We start from the raw sequence: 25595 nt of genomic DNA on the forward strand, positions 1-25595 counted from the left end.
TTTTTCTAAAATTTTCTGAAGTCGTAACACTAAAGTTATGCTTAATTTCCCTCAGATAGTCATCCCCTTTAGACATAGTATATCTTTTATGCAACACCAATCAATCACAGCAAATTTTTAAACCAATTTGCATTAGTGGAGTACGAGTACCTACATTAATTATGACGTGGCACCATGAAACAGTGTAGTGATACGATAAGTGATTTTATTTGCTAACCGTACTATAATCGCCTATTCTAAAAAGCACTAAACACTTTCGAGTCTCTTCTAGAACTTACTTCATCGATCCAGAACAGTGGCACGATGGTGTCGGGTAGATTGTTGAGGAGTTCCACCTTGTCGTGCTTTAACAGCTGCATGTTGAATTGCACGCGCTGGTTGGCCACCATCGGGGTTCCACTGATCTGTAGACAATCAGAATTATATTATTATTATTTAAAAAAGCAACAACACTATTACCAGTCTTTTACTAGTCCGTAATCGCTAACTTTGTAACAGACACAACTGCCAACATCGAAAATAGTGCAGTTGCAAAGTAACCATTGTTGGACTTTATTTGTGGTATGGAAGAAGTCGTGGATGACAGATTAATCCAGGGGATTCATCATGTTCATTCATCTTGGACAGATATCCTGCAGGGTTGGATGATGAATAAAGGAAGCCTATTTCCAGCCGTGCATTATTATGATGATGATTGCAATTATAGAAATGGTTCTCGACAAAAAGAAAGAAGGAAAACAAAAGCAACAAAATAGATTATATTACTCAGGGACACTCAGAGTAGCTTCAAAGTCCAAAAACTTTCCGTTTGATGAACCATTCGACTAAAATAGCGCATCAAGGCAGTGCCTACCGCAATTTACAAACAGACCTTTGATGTGGAAGTACCTATCTGAAATTATACGAGTATTAGCTGTAACTGTAATCACGGCTGTGAACGAAACAGCTGGTACTGTGATCTGGAAGACCTAACCAGGGCACTTACGTTAACCACTCAGTATTTTTAAGGGTCGATAGCAATTACGGGAATATCGTAGCCTTGTAAATTAACTTACATTCAATTCGCTAGGGCAAGATTAGGTCGGGAAAACTTGAAGGTACAAACGAGTTACTAAAACGTAATTATTGGCTACATTTACAGCTGTACTACAAGATACGCTACATTTGAACACTTTTATTTGCACATTTTATCATTTGATAGTTAAAATAAGTTGATATGATATTCAAGAATGCTGGATATAGGTTTCTCCCTTGAGCTAGTTTGTCAACAGTAAGATTATCGTTAGTAGCTGACTATGTAGGGTGTGTGTGTAGGATGTTTTGTATAAAGTATACGTCACTGAAGAGTCACGATTCACAAGCAATAAAAAAAATCCACCTGACACTGCCGTTCCTTATGTCACTGGAACTTTTAAATTGCTCCCGAGTATATTAAAATTTGCTAGCACTCACCGGTTCAAAATCAATCTCAATGCCATGCTCATTTACATCAGGGTTCAGTCCTTTGACATTCTTCAGTAGCTCCGGATCACTATCCAGGAAATGTGGCATGGACGCGTACATGGGAGCCTTCATGCACTTCATCAGGTCCATCAGACCCTTCGGAGGGCAGGGTCCGTCGCAGAAGCAGTTCAGCTCAGGGTCGTTGGCGAAGTCCCCGATGTTGGCGATGTAGCGGTGGGTGGTTATGCCTCGGTAGAAGGACTTCTTTTGGTACCACGGTTTGAAGGACCTGGTGGAAAGTTTAAGGTTATTAGGAGAAATCAATGATCTATCTTATTAATAAGTTAAGAATAAATACAATTTCCCTTCAGATTAGACCCCTTCAACTACAAAAGCTTCGTGAAGCCCGAAGGTAAAACCTAGAAGGTAACTTATTTACATTTCTGTTTTGGTAGGATTATAACACAAAGCCCAAAATATTCGGCCCACAAGTCCCACAACGACATCAATTCTGAATTGCTGAATGAATCCCCCGACCTTCGCCTTTAATGAGCATTCGCTACATGAAAGAACAGACGATTGTTTTAATTAAAACCGTAATTTCAGTAGCAACCTGAAAACTATGGATACAGGAGAAGTAAAACGTGCTTGTTATTTGGGTTATTCAATTTCTCTAAGAATATTTATCATCTTCCGCTATGATTTTATATCTAATAGGATCTCTGATTTCTAGCGTTTATTATTGGTTTATTCATTGTATTAAATATATATTCAAAATGGAAAGCGATATTATAATAACAATTCCTTAGTTGGTAGCCGTTAATTTTTCATTAACTAAAGCTAGATAAACCAACTAGGTACTTAGGAAGAAGCCAGGTCAATCCAGGTCATATCATATTTTTATTGTTCTGAAGCAGTACATATATTCAAATAAATCCGGTTACGTAAGGTTCCAACTGAAATGAGCTTGAAGGCAACGTGCGATAATCATTCTAATTTTCTACCTCTGAGGTTTGGGGTCAACTCGACTTTAACACAATTAAAATTATACATTCCGACTTCTCACAATTTATATGAAAAAGCGAGGGTTAATTTTATTACGAAGATGAAAATTCTGAGCTTACTCATGTAGGTTAAATCTCAGTCAGTCCGAAAGTCTTATTTATGTAAAGACTAATATTATAATGTAGGAATTGTGACACAATACTCGTATTGAATAAGGGAACTATATCTTAATTATCTTAACTAATATTATAAATGCGAAAGTAACTGTGTCTGTCTGTCTACTGAAGTACTTTTGGCGTGAAAGAGTAACAGACAGACAGACACAGTTACTTTCGCATTTATAATATTAGTTAAGATGAATGAAATTTGGTATACATATGGTCTAGACGCTGAGAAAGAACATAGGCTACTTTTTATCCCGGAATTCCCACGGGAAAACTTTTTAAGGCGAAGCGAAGCTTGCGGGAACAGCTATAGTACATATAAATTACGAGATTCCTTATCATCATCATACGCCCGTAATCGTCCACTGCTGGACATCTCCCAAGGAGCGCCACAACAGCCACTACCGACAACCTGTCTAAGGTAAGGTCGTCGGTCCAATATAACATATAGGCATTGGTCACATACGACTAAACTCACCTGCACAGATCTCCAGAAAACGACTGCAGCCGATCATGTTCGGTCAGGAAAGGCGGGAACACGGTCCCGTCGGTGCCCTGGTACTCGTTGCAGTGGTCCCGCCACACGTCTTGTTGCGGCTTGCCGTCGATGGCCACCACCTGCGTTTGAAGAATTTGTTTACTGTTATTTTTACTAGATAGCGCTGCCGGATGCATTCTTCATCAGGCTATGGTTGACATGGTTGTGTTTACCAATCACTTATGGAGCATGGGTCTCCTTCCAATGAAGGATGGATTTGTAGGTCTAGTCCACCACGCACGATGGCCTAGTGCGGGTTGGTGGACCACAAGCAAGCTTGTGCTGAGAGAGTTGATGAGTAAGTGGTCAACCCGAGTAACCCGACTGTCAGATGTTTTCTAGTTGCCCGAAGGCCTCTGACTAGGCTTAACGACTGTCCAAGCAGCAACCGGGACCTACGGCAACATCTGCTTTACTCTTAGTTAAATCCTGTGCGAACCTATCAACCTTTAGTAATTAGTTTTACTACTAACCTGGCCCACGTCCATAACGTTCTTGATGCCGCGCTTCACCGTCACCACGTGCGGGTCGATGGTGCCGTTGCGCTGGAAGAGAGGGTGAGGTTTGTAGTGGAGAGTTGAGGGTTGGGGGTGTGAGGGGAATATTATTATGCTCTTACATAAGATTAGGTCGATTTATTGCAGTGATTGGCCAGTCAGTGGGGACAAAAACTAAAAGCTAATTACAGATTCGCGCCTTAGGCGACTGTGCCTAATTTACCAGTTCTAATTGGTTGGTTCAGTCGCAATTTTTTCTCCCCAACATTGTAATTGGTCAGAACCAAAAAAGCACACTCGCTGGTGCTGCCAAAGTTTAACTTGGTTTCCTTCCGCGTTGATCTAGCAGAATGTACATATCTACAGCTCCAGTAACATTAAAAATCATAGGTTGGTATAGCAGTTTCACTTTCAAAATATTGCATTGCCTATTATGGCTTTGGGTATATAAATATGTAATGAATACTTTATCGATAGGTTTTAAAAATATTATTATGCCCAACATCTATAGACTTACCGACCCAAACAAAGAGAACCTAAACTGATTATTAGGCTCCATCACAAGTCCATTAACAGCTTCCTTCTTCAGCGCCGTGCACACAGCCTTCGGAGCAAACTCGGTCCTGGCGCAATTGATCATGGTGCCTCGGAACATGATGTCCAGAGCCTTGACCCTGATGAAGACATCGGCGGGGTTGTCGAAGATCCCGTTGATGGCCTTCCCGATCATGTTCATCATGGCCGGCTTCTCTCGGGAGACCACTGTGGCCATTGCCTGTTGGTGTGGGGTTTGGTTTGTGAGGTGGTAGCTTACGAGTGGAAGTCTGGTGGAAGAAACATACCTAGTAGGTTGTCTGTAAGAGATCGCTCTTAAAGATAAGGGAGCTTATCGTGTATTATTTCTATAATTTGTATGTAGGTATTTATGATTTATATAATATTCTATTCTGTTCTAGTACTTTCGTACAGAGCTAGGGAAGAGCCGTGGAGGAGGGGAATTATAGGGAAGCGTGAAGAAGAATATGTACCTGTAGCACTAAGCGTCACGTATATGAGATACGAGTAAGAAGTTGGATAGGCACATAGAACGACTGCTGATGATGTGTTATTTGGTTCCGTTAAACAGTGCGATGGTAGAAATAGGATCTGAATGCAGAGACGTAATTTTTTTGGAGCTACTTGACCATCATGTATAGACACACAATTACACATGACAGTCATGTTAGATAGGCAATGAATCATACTCAATATTAACTACAAAAACTAAGGCAGTAAAAAAATCATTGTAGGTATCTTCGAAAGCTTTTAATATCGCAAGAGAACAATAGACACTAACAAAGTCTGCATATAACCGGAAGCCAAATGTAAAACTTAACATAAATTCAGTTCTCAGCCGGACCCCGGAGGGAAATTCCGCTGCGGACATCGCGTCCAATTCAACTGACAGGAAATATTGCACGATTCAGAAAACTGAGTTATATTTATCTGGAAACTAGCCTTTGCCTGCGAGTTTTGCGTCAAAAGAAGCCGTAAAGGCTTTAAGATTCTGAGAATTAACTTGGATACATAATTATACTGAAGGACTTTCTATAATTATTTGCGTAGATATCGTCATGTTTTATTACAGGATCGAATTAGGTTCATATTCAGTCGTGCTCAGTAATGGTTACGTGACCAAACAAGTATTTATATTTCTGATTGGAACTTCTTGAAACCGAATAAAATTGAGACATAGTTACTACCTCTATAATTGCCAGAGGAATTTTGAAGAAGGTAGGAAGCTGACACCATAGGTTAAAATTATATAGACCACTTTACATCCCGGAATTCCCAAAACTGGACAAAACTTTTTTCAGGCGTTGCGGGAAACAGCTACTTGAACAATAACTCTACAGATGTAGGGTTATCACCACCGAACGCTAAAAATCAATAATCCTTGTCAAATCTATCGTAACTTGTATGAAACTGACGGAAACTTGAGCCGACGAGCGACGGGACGCTGCTTAAGGAATGTTAATAGCCAATGTTTGGTGGTGGTAACCCCACTAAACTCACCAGCATGAAGACGTGTGGCATGGTGATGACCTCTTCCCCCGTCAGCCCAGGGCCCGACTTCTCTTGGTTGAAGTAGAAGGTGTCCCGCTTCTTGTACGTGATGGTGTCGTCCTCCTCGTGGTCCTCGATCTCGACCTTCTCCTTCCATTCACTGGAAACAAGGTATACAGTCTTTATAGTCATTCAATTACTTCGCAAGGCATAGGCCTTACATCATACTCTTCCTTAATTGGAAGGAGGGCGATGCCTCAGCACCCAGCAGTGGGGATGTGATGGGTTGTGATGATGATAATTTCACATGGATTTATCGCGCGAGATTCGCATGACCTGTAAAAGCTCAGAGGTGATGTAGCTTTATGCTGGTGAAAGCATTTGAAAAATCAGTCTAATACTCTTATGACAATTCAATACTAACAATCAAATATTTTCTCCTTTTTAAATATAGCGGAAGGACACAGTACAGTACGTTACGGTAGATAGCCATACCCATAATTCTGTAATTATTGAATAAATTGTACAAAACTACTCTCCTTTAGTTCAGGAGGTTAAAATAGCCTAGCAGTATACTGAATAAACAGTTGAATCAAAAAGTTAATAGGAAAAGAATTAAAGAAACTGCCAGGAACGCTGAGAGAGATAAAGATAAGAAAATTCACTTAAAAGTTTTCACTTCATATTAAGTTCCTTCTCATAGGATGAAAGTGTCTGCGGTTTGCACTACAGGATTTTTTGAGGTTATTTTCAGGTCATAAAAGCTTATATTCTATGAATGCTTAGGAAAGCTTCATACCAACTTAAGTTCAAATTTTACTCCTTATGAGATAATTTTACACGGGCGACGAATTTACATTTTACACGGGCGACGAATTTACAACTCTACTATTGATTGCAAAACCTTGTATTTTTACCTTCTGTACACCGCATTAAGATTTCGACACAAAAAGAAATGTAGTAAATAGTCTTGCTACTACTACAACTACAACATAGTGTTAGAATATTAGTTTTAAAATAGACACAATTTTTATTGCATTATGATAATTATAATATATTATTATGATACGCCACTACAGCGGGTCACTTTCGAAATCGACGAAAGAACGAACGAGAATTGTCACGCAATCGCCACGCTTAATACAACGAGATAGGGCCAGTTTTTTGATCCCTAGTTAACTCAACCATTGGTCAAAAATGGCGACCATTAGTTAAAAACCACTCAAATTTGTATGCAACTGTCATGCTTGACAAGTGACTTGACTAATGGTTAAAGTTGACCACGGATCAAAAAACTGGCCCTTAGACAGTCGATTTAGAGAGTGACCCTCTCAGGGGTGGCTTCAAGCGGGTGGTCGAGAATTGCCCGCAGTCGCAGCCTTAAATCTGTGAATTTCGTCATGTCTGGAGCCAGTACCAGCACGCCAGTAGACACCTGTCACGCAACAAGACTGGGAGAAGTCTCGCGACCCCCCGAGTGGTATTTCAAACATTCATGGATATGCTCCTAAAGTACCGTTAGCAAAAATATATTCTGTATGTTTCTATTTTTGACTGGAAATTAAAGCTGATTAGCTGTGCTGTTTTTTAGTGTGAAATAAATAATACGGTATATTCTAAAGCATTTTTTACCTTATGATTTGATAAAGTCTCTTAACTTCTATGTTTATTTAATAGCTTCATTGATGATAGTTTTACAATCAAACTTAATGTTATAAAAAAACAGACATTATATATTTTTTTAAATCTCGTTCTGATTCATCAAAAGTTTTTTTTGCAAACTCTCCATCACGTAAAAGCTAGAGAGGCCTATACTCACATACCTAAGTAGGTGTTCATTTTTCTAGACCCCGGGGTTGAAAAGTGGGGGCATCAATCAGATTTTCTTCTTTACTACCTATCTTATTCAGATTTTTTATATTATTTGTGCGGAGTCACCTCTGACTACCCCTTCGGGGATTACAGTCGTGAGCATACCTATGTATGTATATTTATATGCATTGTTGAAAATGAGACTTACTTCTGCAAGTCAATAATAATTATGTTTTATATAATACGTTATTATTTAAATAATACCGACATACAAGCACTCACATACTAGGACTAGCCAGTCCAATATATTGAGAACCCAGTTTTAACAACACATGTTGGTTTTAAAAGAAACATTTTGAAGACACAAAGTACAGTCGAATCCATAAATAATATATTTACGCAATAGCAACACTTGATAAACATAGTGCAGATTAAAATAATCCTTATTTAAAATCAGGATCGTATATACCATTTGAGTTCAAGGGTAAAATATGTGTCATATATAATTATTGTGGAAACTTTGACATCCATAAAGGGGTTGAGGTAATAATTTCCATCGATCCGCAATGAACTATGTGAATTATTAACGTGAAAAAGAACCGCGTACGTGTGAAAACATATGTGCAGGTTCACACCAACTGCGACTTATGCCACCACGTGAATTACTAAAGAAAATGCCGTTGGAATCCTACTAGGTACACTCACGGACAATTAAAAAGTTCCTTAGAAAAGCACCAAATTTTTCCTAAACATATACACACATACTCACGGAACTGATATTTATTTACAAAATGTCGTACTAAATACCTAGTTATATTTACGCCAGACCCGACATTGCGTACGAATATACATAATTTCAGCTGAAGCCTCTTAAAAGAGCTTGATTGTTACATAAAAGTGGATTTGTAACACCTATTTGACGTCTTCCGGTTCCGGTAAAATCTTTCAGTGTGAATGTAATACTTTTCTCCTTTACTGACCCTCTAGTACGGGTTTGGCTATTTATGAAAACGAAAAAAAAGTTTACGTTTTATCCTGTCATCTGCATACATTATGTGTGATAGTTTCCATTAGAGGCGCCACTTGGTATGCGAGAAAACGTAATCTTTTATAGTTTTCGACAAACTAAAAAAAAAAATCACGCACTCACGCCTTGTACTAATGTACTCCCTTGCGGGGTAGGCAGAGGTGCATTGCTGCACCCACTTTTCGCCAGAGTGTATGTTATAGTCCCAATGTAATAGGGGCGGGCCTATTGCTATTTTACGGGCACATCCAAGACCCGAGAACAAATATCTGTGTTTAACAAATATCTGCCCCAGCCGGGAATCGAACCCGGGACCATCGGCTCAGTAGTCAGGGTCACTAACCACTAAGCCATTTTCGACAAACTATCAAACCTGTATTAGACCCCCCCCCCTGGTGGGATTCCGGAGTGACTTATCAACTGTACTTTATATGTAACTATACGTCCGGTGCACCCTGGGCAGTCAGTGACCATCAACTGATCTGACTGGCTAATCCTCTTGCCTCGGTGAAAAACCCTAGTTCAGCTCTTGTGTTATGGTATGTTATATAACATATCTCACAATATGTTAGGTTATATAACATATCCGGATACTTGACGGAATCCTTAGACAACTAATTATAGACAGATGGTCGTTAGAGCCCTGCGAAGCCCCTTGGGTGAGGCCTATGTCCAGCTGTAGAGAGTTGTTTGCTGATGATGATATTAATCTCTGAAAGATCGCATCCGGAACGAAGTAATCCGACAGAGAACTAAAGTCACCGACATAGCTCACCGAGTTAGTAAGCTTAAGTGGCAGTGGGCCAGCCACATCTGTCGAAGAACCGATGACCGATGGGTTAAACGTGTTCTGGAGTGGAGGCCGCGACTAGGCAAACGTAGTGTGGGACGCACTCCGGCTAGATGGGGTGACGACTTGCGAAAGGTGGCTGGTTATGATTGGATGCGGAAAGCTAAAGATCGCATCCAGTGGCGTGCTTTGGAGAGGCCTACGTCCAGCAGTGGACTGCTATAGGCTGATGATGATGATGATAGTAATTAAGTAATTAATTCTATCTTTACATCAATAAACAATCATTTTCAACAAAAAAGCCAATTTAGTTAATACCCAGAAGGGTTGAAGAAAACGATCGTGAGGAAATGGTAGATTGTGTTATTTTTAGTTTTTTTCTTAGAAAGAATCGCGAATCAATTGTAACAAAGGACTATAGATAGTTCTGTTTCTAACCGAGTTCTATTTACTTTATTTCCGTAACTGAGATCCCTTTGAAGACTATAAAGTTTTAAAGTTTGGCCACAGCTGAAGTTATCTAGTCAAGGAGTCAGGCCTAGGCGTAACAGAGTTTAAGGACCTAACTTTTGTGAAAGTTTTTGATCAATCAAATAATGTCCAAAAGCCTCAAACAAGTAGGCCTTCTTACAAACAAATACAGTCAAGACCAATGTTAACAGACTCGTATACACGTGCAGAATTTACAACACTTCTCTTTTTCGGTCTAGACATCAAATATGCAGTGGAGAGTTAGTTAATTAAAACGAAATGTGAGATTTTCCTTCATGTAAACTGTCACCAAAGTTACTGCAGGAAATTTATCAAAATAATAAGGAAGAGGTTGTTAAAAGATAATAGGCAAAAATGAAAGAAAAAAAGAAAATAACGAACTTTGGCCGCCATTTTGAATAGAGCGAAATATTGTTCCTTCTATAGTTACATAGATGAAAGAAAAATATAAAAAAAATATTACTTTTCACAATGAATAGACGCTTTCCGTCTGACATTAGCTATAACTACAGAGTACTGTCGGGCACCTTAATAGCACCCTTCACAAATTGATATTTATCCAGTGTAACGTATCATGAACCAAAGCCCATATTTTCCTACGTTAAGTGAGATTATAGTGTTAAATAGTCGGTTATTATCCACTTCAAGACAATAAATAGCATTTCCGTTTATACATAGAAAATTCATATTTTTTTTGTTTACAAAAAGCGTTCTGTGATTGATTTCTTATTGTATGTTTTACTCTTTAAATTCAACGTGCCTAACATTTGTCTTCTTGTCTACGATCGTAAATCCAGCGCAGCGGGCCGGAGGGCGTCCCACACCACGATTGCCTGTTCATGTGTAATACACTCGCGAGCAACGAAAAAGTTCCAATTAAGTACTGCTAATTGACTAGACTAATGACACTGTCTGCGATATTGAAGTACATTTAAACAACGCATCAGAATAATATCATGACCAACTAAAATCGAAAATATTGTAATTAAAGAGAAATGAAATGATTAAAAAAATTAGGGTAAATTGGTGCTGGCATTTTTAGTGGACCTTTTTCATTACACGTGAGTGTAATTAACAGCGGGTCGCAACCTCTGCTGTCTGTACAGTCAGCTGCATAAGTAGCTGTACACTTTTGTACCTTGTCAAACTCACAAACTGCCTATTCAAACATTGTAGTCGGTTTGCCAATGTACAAAAGTGTCTAGCTATTTATGCAGCTGACCGTACCTCTGTATATGTAAATTATCAATAACTGTTTTTTTGTATCTGTAACTAATAATTACATACTGTATGACTTACTCGAAATGATAGGGACCGACTTCCTTGATGATGGGCACGCCTCCCTTCTGAACTTCTTCAGGATTGGTGTAGTTGTAAAGGTAGACCTTAAAGTTGAGGGCAAAGGGTATAGTTTCCCACATCTTGCGTACATCCGTCTTCTTTGAAAGGGCCATTTCCTGTAAAAAAAAGAGTGTTAACTTGAATGTTGTTCATCGTGCTAGCTCCCAGCCTAGTCTAGCTTTAGTGTTTATCATCGACACAGTAAACAGTGGAATAAAGTGATAGTAATAGTAAGTTATAATAAAGGGATTTTCATAAATGTATGGAGAAACGGTGTCGGCAATGCAGATGACTTTTGCGAATTTCTATACAGAGAACTACTGAATGAGATGCGTCCGTTGCGTATGATGTCGATAGGTGGACGCTTACCTTAACTAAATAAATATGTGGGGACATCTCACACACGGCCATCCGACCCCAAGCTAGGCAGAACCTGTGTTATGGGTGTCGGACAGCTGATATATCTACACAAATACATACAGGGTGTCCCAAAAGTCAACGTCATCCCTTAAACAGCTGATAGGTCAGCTCATGAGAGGCCAGAATATCACAATATGACCTTAGTAAAAACTCGATAATTTTCGAGATATTGACACTTTTATAAATTTGCTGAAAATCGACACCTTGGATCAGTTTTTTGCGTGCCGCCGCTACAAAAATCCATATTGTTAGAATTTGTTTGGTGTTGCATCACCCTGTATAGCCCTGCTATTGATCGCAGTCAAAAAAATTATCGAGTAATGTTGTATGTTTAAAAAATACACGGTTTTCAAAGTCATAAAAGGTAATCGTATTTTTTTATAAACAACTTTGACTCTACATACTGTAAAAAAAATATACCACGCAAACCTGGCACCTTATTTGAAAAGATTGCTCATTTAATGCAGTTTCCAAAATGGTATGAAACGTTGCTATTGTTTTAATTAACAAAAAAGTTATTGCTATTTTAGTACAAAACGACCTCGATGTAAAATTGTTTGAAGGAAATTTATCTGACTGAATTTATTAAGGGTAAGTCATGTTGGAATGAGTAAAAGTAAAATAGGTGGTGTGGCCGGGAGTGGGAAAAGAGACAACGTTGTCACAGTTAATTAAAAAAACGCATTTTGAGTATCTTTCTCGAAAAAAGTGGACTATAGCAACTCCACATTCCCCATAAATGTAGCGCATGGTAACGTACATTCCTGAGTAGTGCTAATGTGTGATATTGTACAAGTAAAACGCTTACACATGTACATTGTACACCCACAGTATCCAAAAAAGGGACAGATCAGTTTGTCATTAACATTACCTCTAATTACTTGTTATTTATATTAAATTTATTGTTAAACAAAGCCAAACTCTCAAAATTATGATTACGACCATTAATGAGTATAAGTTTTTGCTGATTATGTACTTAATATAATAATGTGGTGTTATAATTTTGAGAAATAAAAATAAAAGTCATTAAATGTTTGTTTGTTTTTAATAAGGTGTAAAAACGCAAAATATGTTTTAAAAGAGTTTGGTAAGTTTTTTCTTAGCTATTTTTGCATCATCTATGTTGCCATGGCTGACCCCACCACCTATTTTAGTTTTACTCATTCCAACATGACTTACCCTTAATAAATTTAGTCAGATAAATTTCCTTCAAACAATTTTACATTAAGGTCGTTTTGTACTAAAATAGCAATAACTTTTTTGTTAATTGAAACAATAGCAACGTTTCATACCATTTTGGAAACTACATTAAATGAGCAATCTTTTCAAATAAGGTGCCAGGTTTGCGTGGTATATTTTTTTTACAGTATGTAGAGTCAAAGTTGTTTATAAAAAAATACCATTACCTTTTATGACTTTGAAAACCGTGTTTTTTTTAAACATACAGCATTACTCGATATTTTTTTGACTGCGATCAATAGCAGGGCTATACAAGGTGATGCAACACCAAACAAATTCTAACAATATGGATTTTTGTACCGGCGGCACGCAAAAAACTGATCCAAGGTGACGATTTTCAGCAAATTTATAAAAGTGTCAATATCTCGAAAATTATCGATTTTTTACTAAGGTCATATTGTGATATTCTGGCCTCTCATGAGCTGACCTATCAGCCTTTTAAGGGATGACGTTGACTTTTGGGACACCCAGTAGATAGATAGATACTAAATATAAATATCAACACCCAAGACCCGAGTACCAATATCTGTTTTTAAACAAATATCTGCCCCAGCCGGGAATCGAACCAGGGACCTTCGGCATAGCAGTCAGGGCCACTAACCACTACGCCATTCGACCGTCTAAGTCTAACTTGAACGCACTAAGATTTCACATTGTAATACTTGAGTATATGCCAGGGGACAGTGTGCAATTGATCGTGAATCGTGATGGCTAATGTCCACTCTAGTATATGGATTGGCTTCAATGCGCATGATGTAAGGCGGACCTAGACCTACAATAATATTGTGCAATATATTTATTGTGCAATAAGTTTTTAATCGAAATGACGTTTGCGCAATCTTCAATATTAACCCTAGATGATGAATTATATTGCACAATTGTCAATATTGCGCAATATAATTGATCGTCTAAGGGCCGCCTAACGAGGATGTGCCGTAAATTGTGACATTGTGACATTGTCAATTGGTTAGAACTAAACTTGAAACTTAGTAAAGTACCTTATAATATTTAATATATTTGGGTATTATACTAAACGATCTGATACAAAAAAGATTGAGACGCTATTTGAAGACCATAAAAGTATTACATTGCAGATAGTGTTGTGAAGGGATAGGTACGGTGGCCTGCGCCTAAAAGTATACAGCCGGAGTTTTTAAAATAGCGATCTCAAGCTCACATGCTGCTGAAGCACATCCACATAAACACCACTGCTACAAACATCACACACAGCACGTCCCCGGATTTATAACAGATGAAGCTGGTCCCTTCATCATCAGGGATCGCTATTTTAAAAACTCCGCCTGTATACTTTTAGGCGCAGGCCACCGTACATTAAGTTTAATACTTAATCCAAATGTGCTTTGCAAAGTGCGAGCAACAATAAGGAAAAGCTCTACCGCATGTTTTACTGAACAATATTCGTATTTTATATTTATGACTCCGATGTTATAGGTGTACTACCTCTATTTTTTATTACTGTAGTTGTTAACAGGCATATATAAGTGTATCTAAGTTGCGTACTAGGTTTAATAAAAACTAATATATGTATATGCACTCACGACTGTAATCACCGAAGGGGTAGTCAGAGGAGGCTCACAAGTGAGCCACCCACTTTTCGCAGCACAATACTAATAGGTAAGGTAAATATACAATATTGCCACATTAACTTACTATAAGCAATGCCCAATTGCAACTTAGATTAGAATAATGCAGGTTTTAATACGTTTTGAAACAGGAATTTATGAATTAAATTTGACCGAAAAACTTGCAGAAACTGTGGGTTTCCCTTCTCGTTTTACCGCGTGAAAAGTTCAAAATGTCGCATGCATATTGGCACAACTGCACAGGCAAATGTGAACAACAGAAAATGCTTTTCAATATTGGACTCACTTTAGGCTTATATTGCCCAGGGGCAACGTTCTGTGGTAAGTAGGTATACTTTTTATTCAGGTAAGTATGTAGTAATAGTAAGTAGGTAGGTATCTAGAATATACCAAAATATACCTAATACTGAATAAAATTGGCGCTTAGCTATCCTAAACAAGCAAAAAGTTGTGAATAAAAGTTTTACTAGAGTAAAACAAAAGCTAAAATAATATCCTTCATTTTCAAAAATAATAATATTATGGATAAATATAAAGAGGTAAGTAAATATGGATATATGGATTAATCATCTAGTGGTGAAATATGATTTCCATAACTAAATACACTCACGTGCAAAGAAATAGTTCCACTTTCGAAATTAAGACACCAAATTAACCCATTTTTTTAAACAATTAATAGGATATTTGAACAAAATATTTACGTTTATATTTGGTAATATTCTGATGCACCGTTAAATGTACAAAAATATTGCAAAAAGCGCCATTAAGTTAGTTTTTTTTAGTTAAGGAGTAATTAGGTGTTTTTCCTCACTGGAACTTTTTCATCGCCCGTGAGTGTACTTTCTTACAATATAGGTACCTATCCTGTTTTAATAAAAATAATTTATGATTCAAAGTAACTGTAGAAATGTTATGAATAAAAATAGCAGTAAATCGTTCAATTTTCCGGTAAACGCTAAGATCTACAAAGACTCCAGTAAAAGCCCTATTTAAACTATAATAAGTACGTCGGGAATTTACAGAAGCATACTACAAACGTAAAAAGAAAGAACCTATCTATCTGCTGTTGAAATCAAAGGAAAGCTAAGAGGATTCCACCGGGCATTCCTATAAATAAAATAATATTGACATTGACTGTAAGCGAAGTAGCTAAATACCTACAATTACTATTCTAGCAGGATTAACCTTGTTTTACTTAGCTCAGTTACAAGGTATTTTAGGTCACATGGGAAGCCTTTCGAATCCCTGGACCAAAGAGCTTATCTTAATTTTTCAATATAGGCTATCTCTAATTAGCTATTTATATATTATTACAAAGTTTTGTAAATGCTTAGGTACTCGGAGTTAATGAACAAACTATAGCTGGTGAAAGTGGGCCCTATGGTCCCGAACTGCATGTAAACTCAGCTTTACACAGCATCAGTGGGTAATCGATAATCGCATCCGGTCACACGATACTTAGCACTAAAAGGTTTACATCCCTGAAGAGCTAGGGTACCTTTTTAAATATTTCTTCTACTATTTTCCAATAACATGAGCCAGTTTGAATTAAATTGCTTCATATTCAGAAAGTTTTTGGTTTTAACATGTTAATGAGATACCAAAAATAAACGAACCCGGCTTCGTCCTATATATTGTATAATACTTAAATGATATATTATCATAATAATATATTGTAAATATTGGCTCGGAAATATTCTACCCTTGTAACTATTATATACATATTAAATCATCTTATCTGACCTCTCATCGGTACGTGAATTGGCACGTTTGTAATGGGTCAACTATCCTAACTAATATTATAAATGCGAAAGTAACTGTGTCTGTCTGTCTGTCTGTCTGTTACTCTTTCACGCCAAAACTACTGAACGGATTTGAATGAAATTTGGTATACATACGGTCTAGACCCTGGGAAAGAACATAGGCTACTTTTTATCCCGGAATTCCCACGGGAAAACTTTTTAAGGCGAAGCGAAGCGCGCGGGAACAGCTAGTACCAAATAAGGAGACTTCTTGTTCCCTCTACTTATACCTACTCATCCCGTAAGCTGTTATAATATGGGGAGCGAGAAAGGGGCCTCCTCAAATATACAGTGCCAGCGACTGACGCTAATCTGACTGCCTAATTAGACATTCTTTCACCACAGTTTCAGACCCTAGTCGCGCCCTAGTTTTGGACCAACATACTAGAATCAGACATATGAAACTTTGCAACGAGGAAAAACGAATTTCTTGAATTGCGGTATCCCTAAATTCATGAACAAGAAAAATACGTGTAATGACAGAAGTTTCAAAACATGATAAAATTATAGCTCTAACAAAACTTTTTTTCGGTGTCAACACTTGTTCTGTTGCAAAGTTAGCATTCACGGAGTCTATAACGTTGTGTTATCATACCTTCTTCAGTTGCCCCTTCAGTATCGCTGGGAACATGACCCATCCGAATAGGATCCCGAACAGGAAGGCGCCGCCCGCGCCCGCCGCGAACTTGAGATGCTTCGGTAGCTTCATGCTTCACCCTCTGCACCACCTGTTAATACATTGCTATTTATATTTATAAATTCATCATCATCACGACCCATCACGTCCTCACTGCTGGGGCACGGGTCTCCTTCCAATGAAGTAAGGGTTTAGGCCTAGTGCACCACGCTGGCCTAGTGCAGGTTGGTGCACCCCAACACAAGCAAGCTTGTGCTGAAAGAGTTGTCGGGTGGGCAACCTGACTGTCAGATGTTTTCAAGCTGCCGAAGGCATATCTGAGTAGTAGGATTTTTTCGGAGTTTCTATTGGGAGCTTTGAGTATCAGACCGACATACCCATCTATTCCTCCATACCTCGGGTTAAAAAAAAACAATTTTACCCCTGGGGACATCGCGGCTCTTTGCTAACTATAGCAGCTATATCGCTGATTTATACGTAACAAGTGTTATTTTTTCCAGGCCCTTCTCTATTTTAGCATCGACTAGCTATGCAAAATCGATCATTATTACGCTTTTCCAGCCTATTAAGTTATTAACATTGACTTTGATTGCGAGTTAACCCTGTCGTCGATAATAATATGATTATATATGTCTGGAATTAACCCCGAGATCGATAGTTTGTGGGCAATAATACTGACGTGGTGTGGGCGCTCGCATGGCACTGAATTGTCTTGAATAAATTAAATTATGCTTAGGTATGATTTAAATTAATTATAGATATTAAGTTAGTATCTAATTGAGCTACATGGAAGAAGGTAAGAAGGCGGTTGAGAATTACTTAGAAGCAGCATCCTTAGGTTTAGCAACCTTTTGTTACAAGGTACTTAAACGTATGTCCGCAACACAAAAAGGGCATCTGACATTAATTTTTAAAAAATCTGCAAAACTGCATCGTCGAAATAAGTTAGTTCTACAACATTACAGTCCATCCTCAACGAGGGTTAAAGGTCCCCTTCACACTGGTTGCATGGCCGATATGGATAGCACGTGATATTATTTCTATATCTAAGTATTGATACCACGTCTTGGGCGTCTACACTTCTTGTTATTCTTACCTGAAAGCCTAGCACGGGGCGCAAGATGCATTCACCTGCGATGAAAAAGTTCCACCTGCCATTGAAGGTACAAACATCACTAGAACTTTTTCATTGCTCGTGAGTGTATTATTAGCACACTGTATGCCTGGGCGCATTTTCATACAAAGTACATGTGAGTAATCTTCCTCATATAGTAATTATTATTCCTCATCTTTCCTCGGTACGAAATATGACATAATATCATAGAAATTGCCTCAAGCGGACATTTTGATGAAACTGTCTACATTTATACACCTTGTGCAGTGACTGCGAATGGGCAGATAAGTTTGTTTCTAGTTATTACATTTCTTATTTCCCAATAAAGTGATACGTGATTTTTTGCTTTAAGTTATTTAGGTTAGTGCTCATTCTTACATAATATTATTTATATAATATTATTTATTTAAATTAAAATATTTAGGTACTTACAATATAAATAATATAGACTGCAACAAACTAGTATACGTACAATCTATATTGTATATGTATAACTCTCCATTAGCGCAAACTTGTAAAGGAAATAAGAGTAAACAAACTACTTTGAGTCAGGGAACATAAAAAAGGGAAACATAAATTGAGGCCTTCATAAAAAGCCGATTTAATCCCACTTCTGCCCGCCAAAAGCGACTAAGCTAATTAAAAGTATCCACACTCGGACTAGTCGTCTAACTTCGTTTACAACGAATAGGTTTTTTTGTGAATTTCGTAGCAAAATATTCACTAGAAGCTCCCGTATGGCTGGGCACAGTTCCGTTCATTTTATCTTTACAGTCCCTTGAATTATCGCATATCACTGAAGGGAGACTCTTGTCTGAATAGCAATAGAGAGTGAATTTATTAATAATGCTTCGGTGTGTTCTAGGACCCAGGGGTCAGTCGGTAGCGAACGCAGAGTAAATACATTTCAGAACTTCCGTTGTGAGAGTGAGTTATCCAGGAAGAGTGCTCAGTGATTTTTTTGTTGCAGTTATTCATTCAAGATGCATTGCCCTGCCACTGGTATTATGTCTGGTGACAGTGTTTCTATATTGGCACTAGGTTTAGTTGAGGTTTAGTCTGTAGAATCTGTATAATCCTGATCTTGACCGTAATAATTATAAACAGTTAGTTTGGCATATAATTATAAAAGGGAAATAGGTATTTGCTTGTAAGTGGGTATGAATTGAGAATGAATATTTTTTAATGTAGGTACCTATCTGCCTTATCATCTCCTAATAAGTAGGGGTGGGTTGAGAATCTTTGCATTTACTTTCTACCGGATACATAATAATATTTTGTATATTTTATAATAATACTTTCCATGTTTTGAGCATTATAAAACAATGGAAGATAAATAAACAAAAAAAAACACAAAAAAACTCCTATCTATTTGTACGAAAAGCTCGACTGGCGATGTAGCCGAAATGCAGCAAGGTACCACACGCCACCTCTTGTATTGCCACAGAGTAAAACTGCAGCCTTCCGAGGCAGCTTTAAGTACCAGGCGACAAAGTGCTGGAACAATATTCCCCCTCCACTGCGCAAACTTAAGTCCAAGCACCTCTTTAAGATTAAACTCCGCCAGTACCTAACATGTATTTAAGCTTCCAGCACTTATCGCCTTATCCTGTATTTTATTTTAATATTATACTAGTTTTTATTGATTAAGCATCAACCTTTTATGTATATTTATACAAATCACACTTACCCTATTATATTATGATATGTATATATATTGTTTTAAACTATTAACACAAAGATTCTAATTTAAACATAAATCTTTCGGAGCAAACACAGCACGTTTATATCATATTATATTTTAGCCGCGTACCACCCTAACTCGCTGGTTCTGGCAGAATTACCAGCGCTGTATACTTTTTTGTACAGCACATGCTGAGTCAGAGCCATTTTACTGACATAATACACACCACAATTATTGTTATTCATTATGCCACTGTACCTACATTGTTGTTTTGTATTTGTGATGTATATTTTGTGAGTGAATAAACGATGTGTCTATGTCTATGTCTATAAATATTTGTAAATACACATTTAGACCAGCCCGGAAAAGTTTGCATTGAACAAGTTGCTCTTTCAGGACGACAATGTGCCCTCTTAAGTTTGTGTTTAATCTCGATACTAAATTGACAGATTATTTACGATTTATCAACAGTCGAATGTCCCGCGGTTAAGTCGTTCTATCGGCGGGACAATCGAATGTCTATGAACCGTTCAGAATCTGTCAAGTGTCAATTTAGCATCTGAGATTAAAAAGCAGACTTTAGATTCCTCAAGCCACTGCGTACCCGGCCGGCGTTAATAAAATATGTCAGAAAAACTTACTAATAAAGTCGCGAAGGGTTCTGAACTTTTAAGTGGAAAACTAACAACTATGTACATAGCTGGTGCAGCGCTCGGCTTATATTTTGATTGAAATTGAAATTTTAAATATGAAGGAACTTGAAACTTTTGGTTTTATGGAGGAACACGGGTGCTCATTAAAATTAATAGGATGTGAATGTGTTTCATAGCGTCCAGTTGTTATTGTTCTAAATTATTTGAAATGTACGTTTCGTACTTTCGTACGAGTAAATAAAATGTAGCAACGACGAAATTAAATTCGTAGATGTATATTAATCAACGAGTACCTAATAAATAAATAACTCACTAGGTATGAGTGTTGATGCAATGTTGTTCATTTATTGTTGCTTCTAACTAAATCAGCCTCCAGTAAACTTCCTTTTACACAAATTTTCAATGTAAGTTTAGCGATATACCTATACATCAAATAAATGTAAATAGACTTTACTTATTGGACAGAATTAACATCCGGATTTATTTTTTTTATTCTAAGACTACCCGGCACCCTATATAGACATTGTAAAACCGGCATTAATTCTTATGGTAGAAACTATCACCCCAACATATACATAAATGACTTTTATAATCTTATTGCGTGTAGGTATGTAACCAGTCTACTCGATCGAAATAAATTTTATATACTATACTTATTTATTTTAATATAATTATTAATTATTGCAGTATATTTACAGACCTTATGGCAACGTCCGGGTGAGAAGGCGGCTGAAAGTGAACTCAGTCGTAATGCAACTCAACCGTAGAGCGGGCGGTACGTTTGGACAGACGGGTACAAAAGTGGTTAGCAGTGGCGAAGGGTCCGTACATACAGCGCGATTCCATTTTGCATTGCCTTATTTTATCTTCAAGATATGTCGTAATAGGTACCTTTTTACACACATCAGTTTCCCCTACAATGTGGTCAGCAGCCAACGTTCGACCGTTGCTGGACATAGCCTTACTCTCTCCCTGGAGCACTACAATACTTTCGTAATCATAATGTAATGAAAAGTCAAATAGCTTTTTCTACACTTTAACAGTTGTTAAATAGAAGAAGTTATCCAGAGTGAAAAGAACCATTTTTGTATCCCGCTTTTATCGGCAAGTTAAAAAGATGTACATAACTGAAATGGCGTTAGCGTCACTTTAAAAAGCTTTTCTGATTATTTTGTAGTAAGTAATTAATCTAGGTTCAGAGGTCAGGGAGGATATCACCCTTCTGATTTTTACCTATCTCTCCTTAGCCACAGTCAAACCATATTAACATTTGGTTTTGTGGGATGTATGTACTTATCATACTATCTAATACTTAACATAAGTTGCTTTTCTTGAATAAAGATTTATTCTATTCTATTCTATCTGACAATAGTTTTCCCCAGGTGAGTCCGCCAGTACCGCCCCGCCTACAGCCGCGGCGGCGGCGGGCGTGACGCAGGCATGGGAATTTCGCCATCGTCGTCGAACCACTAGCTGACCACTTGGTTTTACTTTCCGTTTTCTTCGTGTTTGCTTTCTTCTGAATATTCTAAACGAAAAGTGCGACGGCAACGCACAGAGTAGAGGTTTCGGAGCGCTCGATCTCGTAGAATTAAATAGTACAGTATTATCAGACAGCTCCCTTTCGTTAGTTTTTCGTCAATACAGAGTAAACCTCCTGGGCAATGAGCGACTGAAACGCTATCCTGCATAGCTATAATATATTATTATATTATATATATTATAGTTCTTTCGCCACGGTGACAAGCCCAAGATGCGTTTTGTGTGAAGAAGCCTGGTAACAAAGTTTGCGTTTTGTGATAGTGGAATCTTCTATCAGTATACCTATATAGGTACCTCTATAAGTATTGAATGTTTGTTTGATTCTGTGCGTCTGTGCGCTTTCTCTCTTATATCTACATAGGTACATAGTTTTGTCGTAGATATTAAGACCTCAATATTGAGGGAGACTTAACCCGCCCAAATCCTCCTATGAGGCGGACCCACTTCATCGCTACACTAGCCCATGGTCATTAGGTAAACGTAATGTTGTTTAATGTATTCAAAGCTAATTAATTACCTTCTCATTAATAATTAATACGTAAGCAAATCAGTCAATATTGAATAAGTAGCCCACGTTTGTTTGTGTTGTAGTCTCCTCTCGAGAACTTTCCTTTACCTACCTACGTTTTTCTACAGATATGATCATTGCCATTTTAGATGGCAGATTTTAAGGGCTTTGATGCTGAGACATATTTTAAATACTTAATACGGCTGTCCCATTTTAAAACACAGTAACAGCCATGAGACAAAATGTTCAGGAGAGCCAAAAAACATTTTTGTCCCTTCATTTCAATGCCCTGGTAAAACTATGACAGATATCTGAACAAATGTAAGCTTAAAAGAAGCGGCAGAACCTAGGCTTTACATACAATACTATTTCATTTAAATATAACTAAAATTGTTGCTGTAATGCACAAAAGAAAACACTTACTAGGTTTTATTTGGTTTTCTCACCCTAAAACCGCCCTCACTGACCATTTCAAAACCTAGTAAGAGCCATTATTGTGTAATTTAAGACAAGTTAAGTATATTGAAATTGCAATAATTGCGTAATAATTTCATTTTTTATATGTTTGGGATCCTTCACATATTATAAATCCAATTTTGCAGCACTTTTACACGACGGCACTATAAGTAATAGCTGAAATACGGGCATATTTTTATGTTTTTTTTTTTTGTTTTATGTAAATGAATTAAATAGCCATATTAAGAAGGCTCTAACATGAAAATTATTTATGGCTGCCTTCAATTAGACAATATTTCCTAAATTTCTATCTAAAAATCAGTTTTCTCTTATTATAATTTGTTTTTTTTTTGGTTTATGCAAAATAGGGCTAGTAGAAAGGTTCTGACGAGAAAGGTCTCTATGGCTTTTATAAAGAAGACAAAATTTACTTATGTTCTACTTTTAATTCAACTCTCTAGGTCTCATTGGTGCAAAGATACAGGTCGGCTGTCCCATTTCAAAACACAGTAACCGCCAACTTTAAAAAAAAACGGGTCTTTGATTTATACATTATTTTAGGCGATTCCGCACAAAACTGCATTGTCAGAATATCAAAAAACCGCTTAGAAACGAAAATAAAATTTCTAAAAACCTAGTAACTCCACCCTGCGAAATCAAAAATGCCACGAAAACCATTTCAAAACATAGTAAGAGCCACCAACCATTTTAAAACACAGTAAGTGAAAATGACTTACTAGGTTTTAAAATGGTCAATGGCGCTTACTAGGTTTTGAAATGGTCAGCAAAGGACAATTTTCGTCCGTTAATTTTAGTAAGTCACAAATGGCATACATTATTACTAACACTTTTTTCGAACAAAATATCAGACATTTCAGAACCTGTATCTTTGCACCAATGAAACCTAGAGAGTTGAATTAAAAGTAGAACATAAGTAAATTTTGTCTTCTTTATAAAAGCTAAAGAGACCTTTCTCGTTAGAACCTTTCTACTAGCCCTATTTTGCATAAACAAAAAAAAAACAAGTTATAAAACTGATTTTTAGATAGAAATTTAGGAAATATTGTCTAATTGAAGGCAGCCATAAATAATTTTCATGTTAGAGCCTTCTGAATATGGCTATTTAATTCATTTACATAAAACAAAAAAACAAACATAAAAATATGCCCGTATTTCAGTTATTACTTATAGTGCCGTCGTGTAAAAGTGCTGCAAAATTGGATTTATAATATGTGAAGGATCCCAAACATATAAAAAATGAAATTATTACGCAATTATTGCAATTTCAATATATTTAACTTGTCTTAAATGACACAATAATGGCCCTTACTAGGTTATGAAATGGTCAGTGAGGGCGGTTTTAGGGTGAGAAAACCATATAAAACCTAGTAAGTGTTTTCTTTTGTGCATTACAGCAACAATTTTAGTCATATTTAAATGAAATAGTATTGTATATAAAGCCTAGGTTCTGCCGCTTCTTTTAAGCTTACATTTGTTCAGATATCTATCATAGTTTTACCAGGGCATTGAAATGAAGGTACAAAAACGTTTTTTGGCTCTCCTGAACATTTTGTCTCATGGCTGTTACTGTGTTTTAAAATGGGACAGCCGAGGTTCTGAAATGTCTGATATTTTGTTCGAAAAAAGTGTTAGTAATAATGTATGCCATTTGTGACTTACTAAAATTAACGGACGAAAATTGTCCTTTGCTGACCATTTCAAAACCTAGTAAGCGCCATTGACCATTTTAAAACCTAGTAAGTCATTTTCACTTACTGTGTTTTAAAATGGTTGGTGGCTCTTACTATGTTTTGAAATGGTTTTCGTGGCATTTTTGATTTCGCAGGGTGGAGTTACTAGGTTTTTAGAAATTTTATTTTCGTTTCTAAGCGGTTTTTTGATATTCTGACAATGCAGTTTCGTGCGGAATCGCCTAAAATAATATATAAATCAAAGACCCGTTTTTTTTTAAAGTTGGCGGTTACTGTGTTTTGAAATGGGACAGCCGAATACTCATTGTATATTGAATTTATGTCAAAAAAGATCAAAAACAAACCCTATCCTATAATTTATTAACCAAGGGCTCGAGCGTGTGAATCAAAACGGTATTTTTCTGTCAATCATACATTTCAAATAACAGCACCTTCAGTTGAATAACAAACATGAAATTCTAGGAAATTTTACAATTTTATTTCTCTTCACGCCATAAAACATAGGACCAATAAAGGTAAATTTATTATTTCTTTGAACTATAAAATTAAAAGGTTAACGAAATATTCAATCAATGAATGGATGGCGTCCCTGGTCACCGCAATGAAGGTCCATTTAGTTGATGGTATTTCTAACAAAATAATTATATAAAGAGAAGTTTTCTGAAAATAAACTTAAACGTGAGGATGATAGGCAAGAAACTACATATTTTCTAAGCTGCGATGCAAAGTCTGCGACAGTAATCATAATTTACAATGTAAATTGATTGATCAGGCACTTCGTTTACAATGCAACGTCGCATTTCAAGCCCTAATAGGTCATCAATAAATTCCAAATCCAGGTCAAAAGTAGCATTAACATAAGACCTAAAATAACAAGGTGAATATCGGTGTCAAACCTGTAATTGAAACTACAGGTTGCCACCTCCCCACTTAACTCGTGCCATGAAACAAAACAACGAGTAGGTAACTGAAAGAAAAGTAGCAGAATTATTTAGTATTCCGAATGATACGTCTATTCTTGCTAGCCTGTAATTTTTGGTTAATAACTTATTCAATGCTGTATATGTCT

At 37.0% G+C, this 25595-nt stretch overlaps 1 protein-coding gene across 1 annotated transcript in view; it reads right to left on the reverse strand.

Annotated features, from left to right (window-relative positions):
- Window positions 1–25595, reverse strand: part of LOC105390508 (xanthine dehydrogenase 1) — a 60473-nt gene that overhangs the window by 1730 nt on the left and 33148 nt on the right. The window contains exons 18-26 of the mRNA XM_048627467.1: window positions 17533–17598; window positions 16816–16930; window positions 11114–11271; window positions 5703–5853; window positions 4165–4422; window positions 3624–3695; window positions 3091–3230; window positions 1453–1732; window positions 279–404 (exon numbers count right to left, since the gene is read on the reverse strand). Of these exons, the coding sequence (XP_048483424.1) occupies window positions 279–404; window positions 1453–1732; window positions 3091–3230; window positions 3624–3695; window positions 4165–4422; window positions 5703–5853; window positions 11114–11271; window positions 16816–16930; window positions 17533–17598 (1366 nt within the window). The remainder of the gene's footprint in view (window positions 1–278; window positions 405–1452; window positions 1733–3090; window positions 3231–3623; window positions 3696–4164; window positions 4423–5702; window positions 5854–11113; window positions 11272–16815; window positions 16931–17532; window positions 17599–25595) is intronic.

Source organism: Plutella xylostella, chromosome 18 (genome assembly GCF_932276165.1).
Source record: "Plutella xylostella chromosome 18, ilPluXylo3.1, whole genome shotgun sequence".
Lineage (NCBI taxonomy): Eukaryota > Metazoa > Arthropoda > Insecta > Lepidoptera > Plutellidae > Plutella > Plutella xylostella.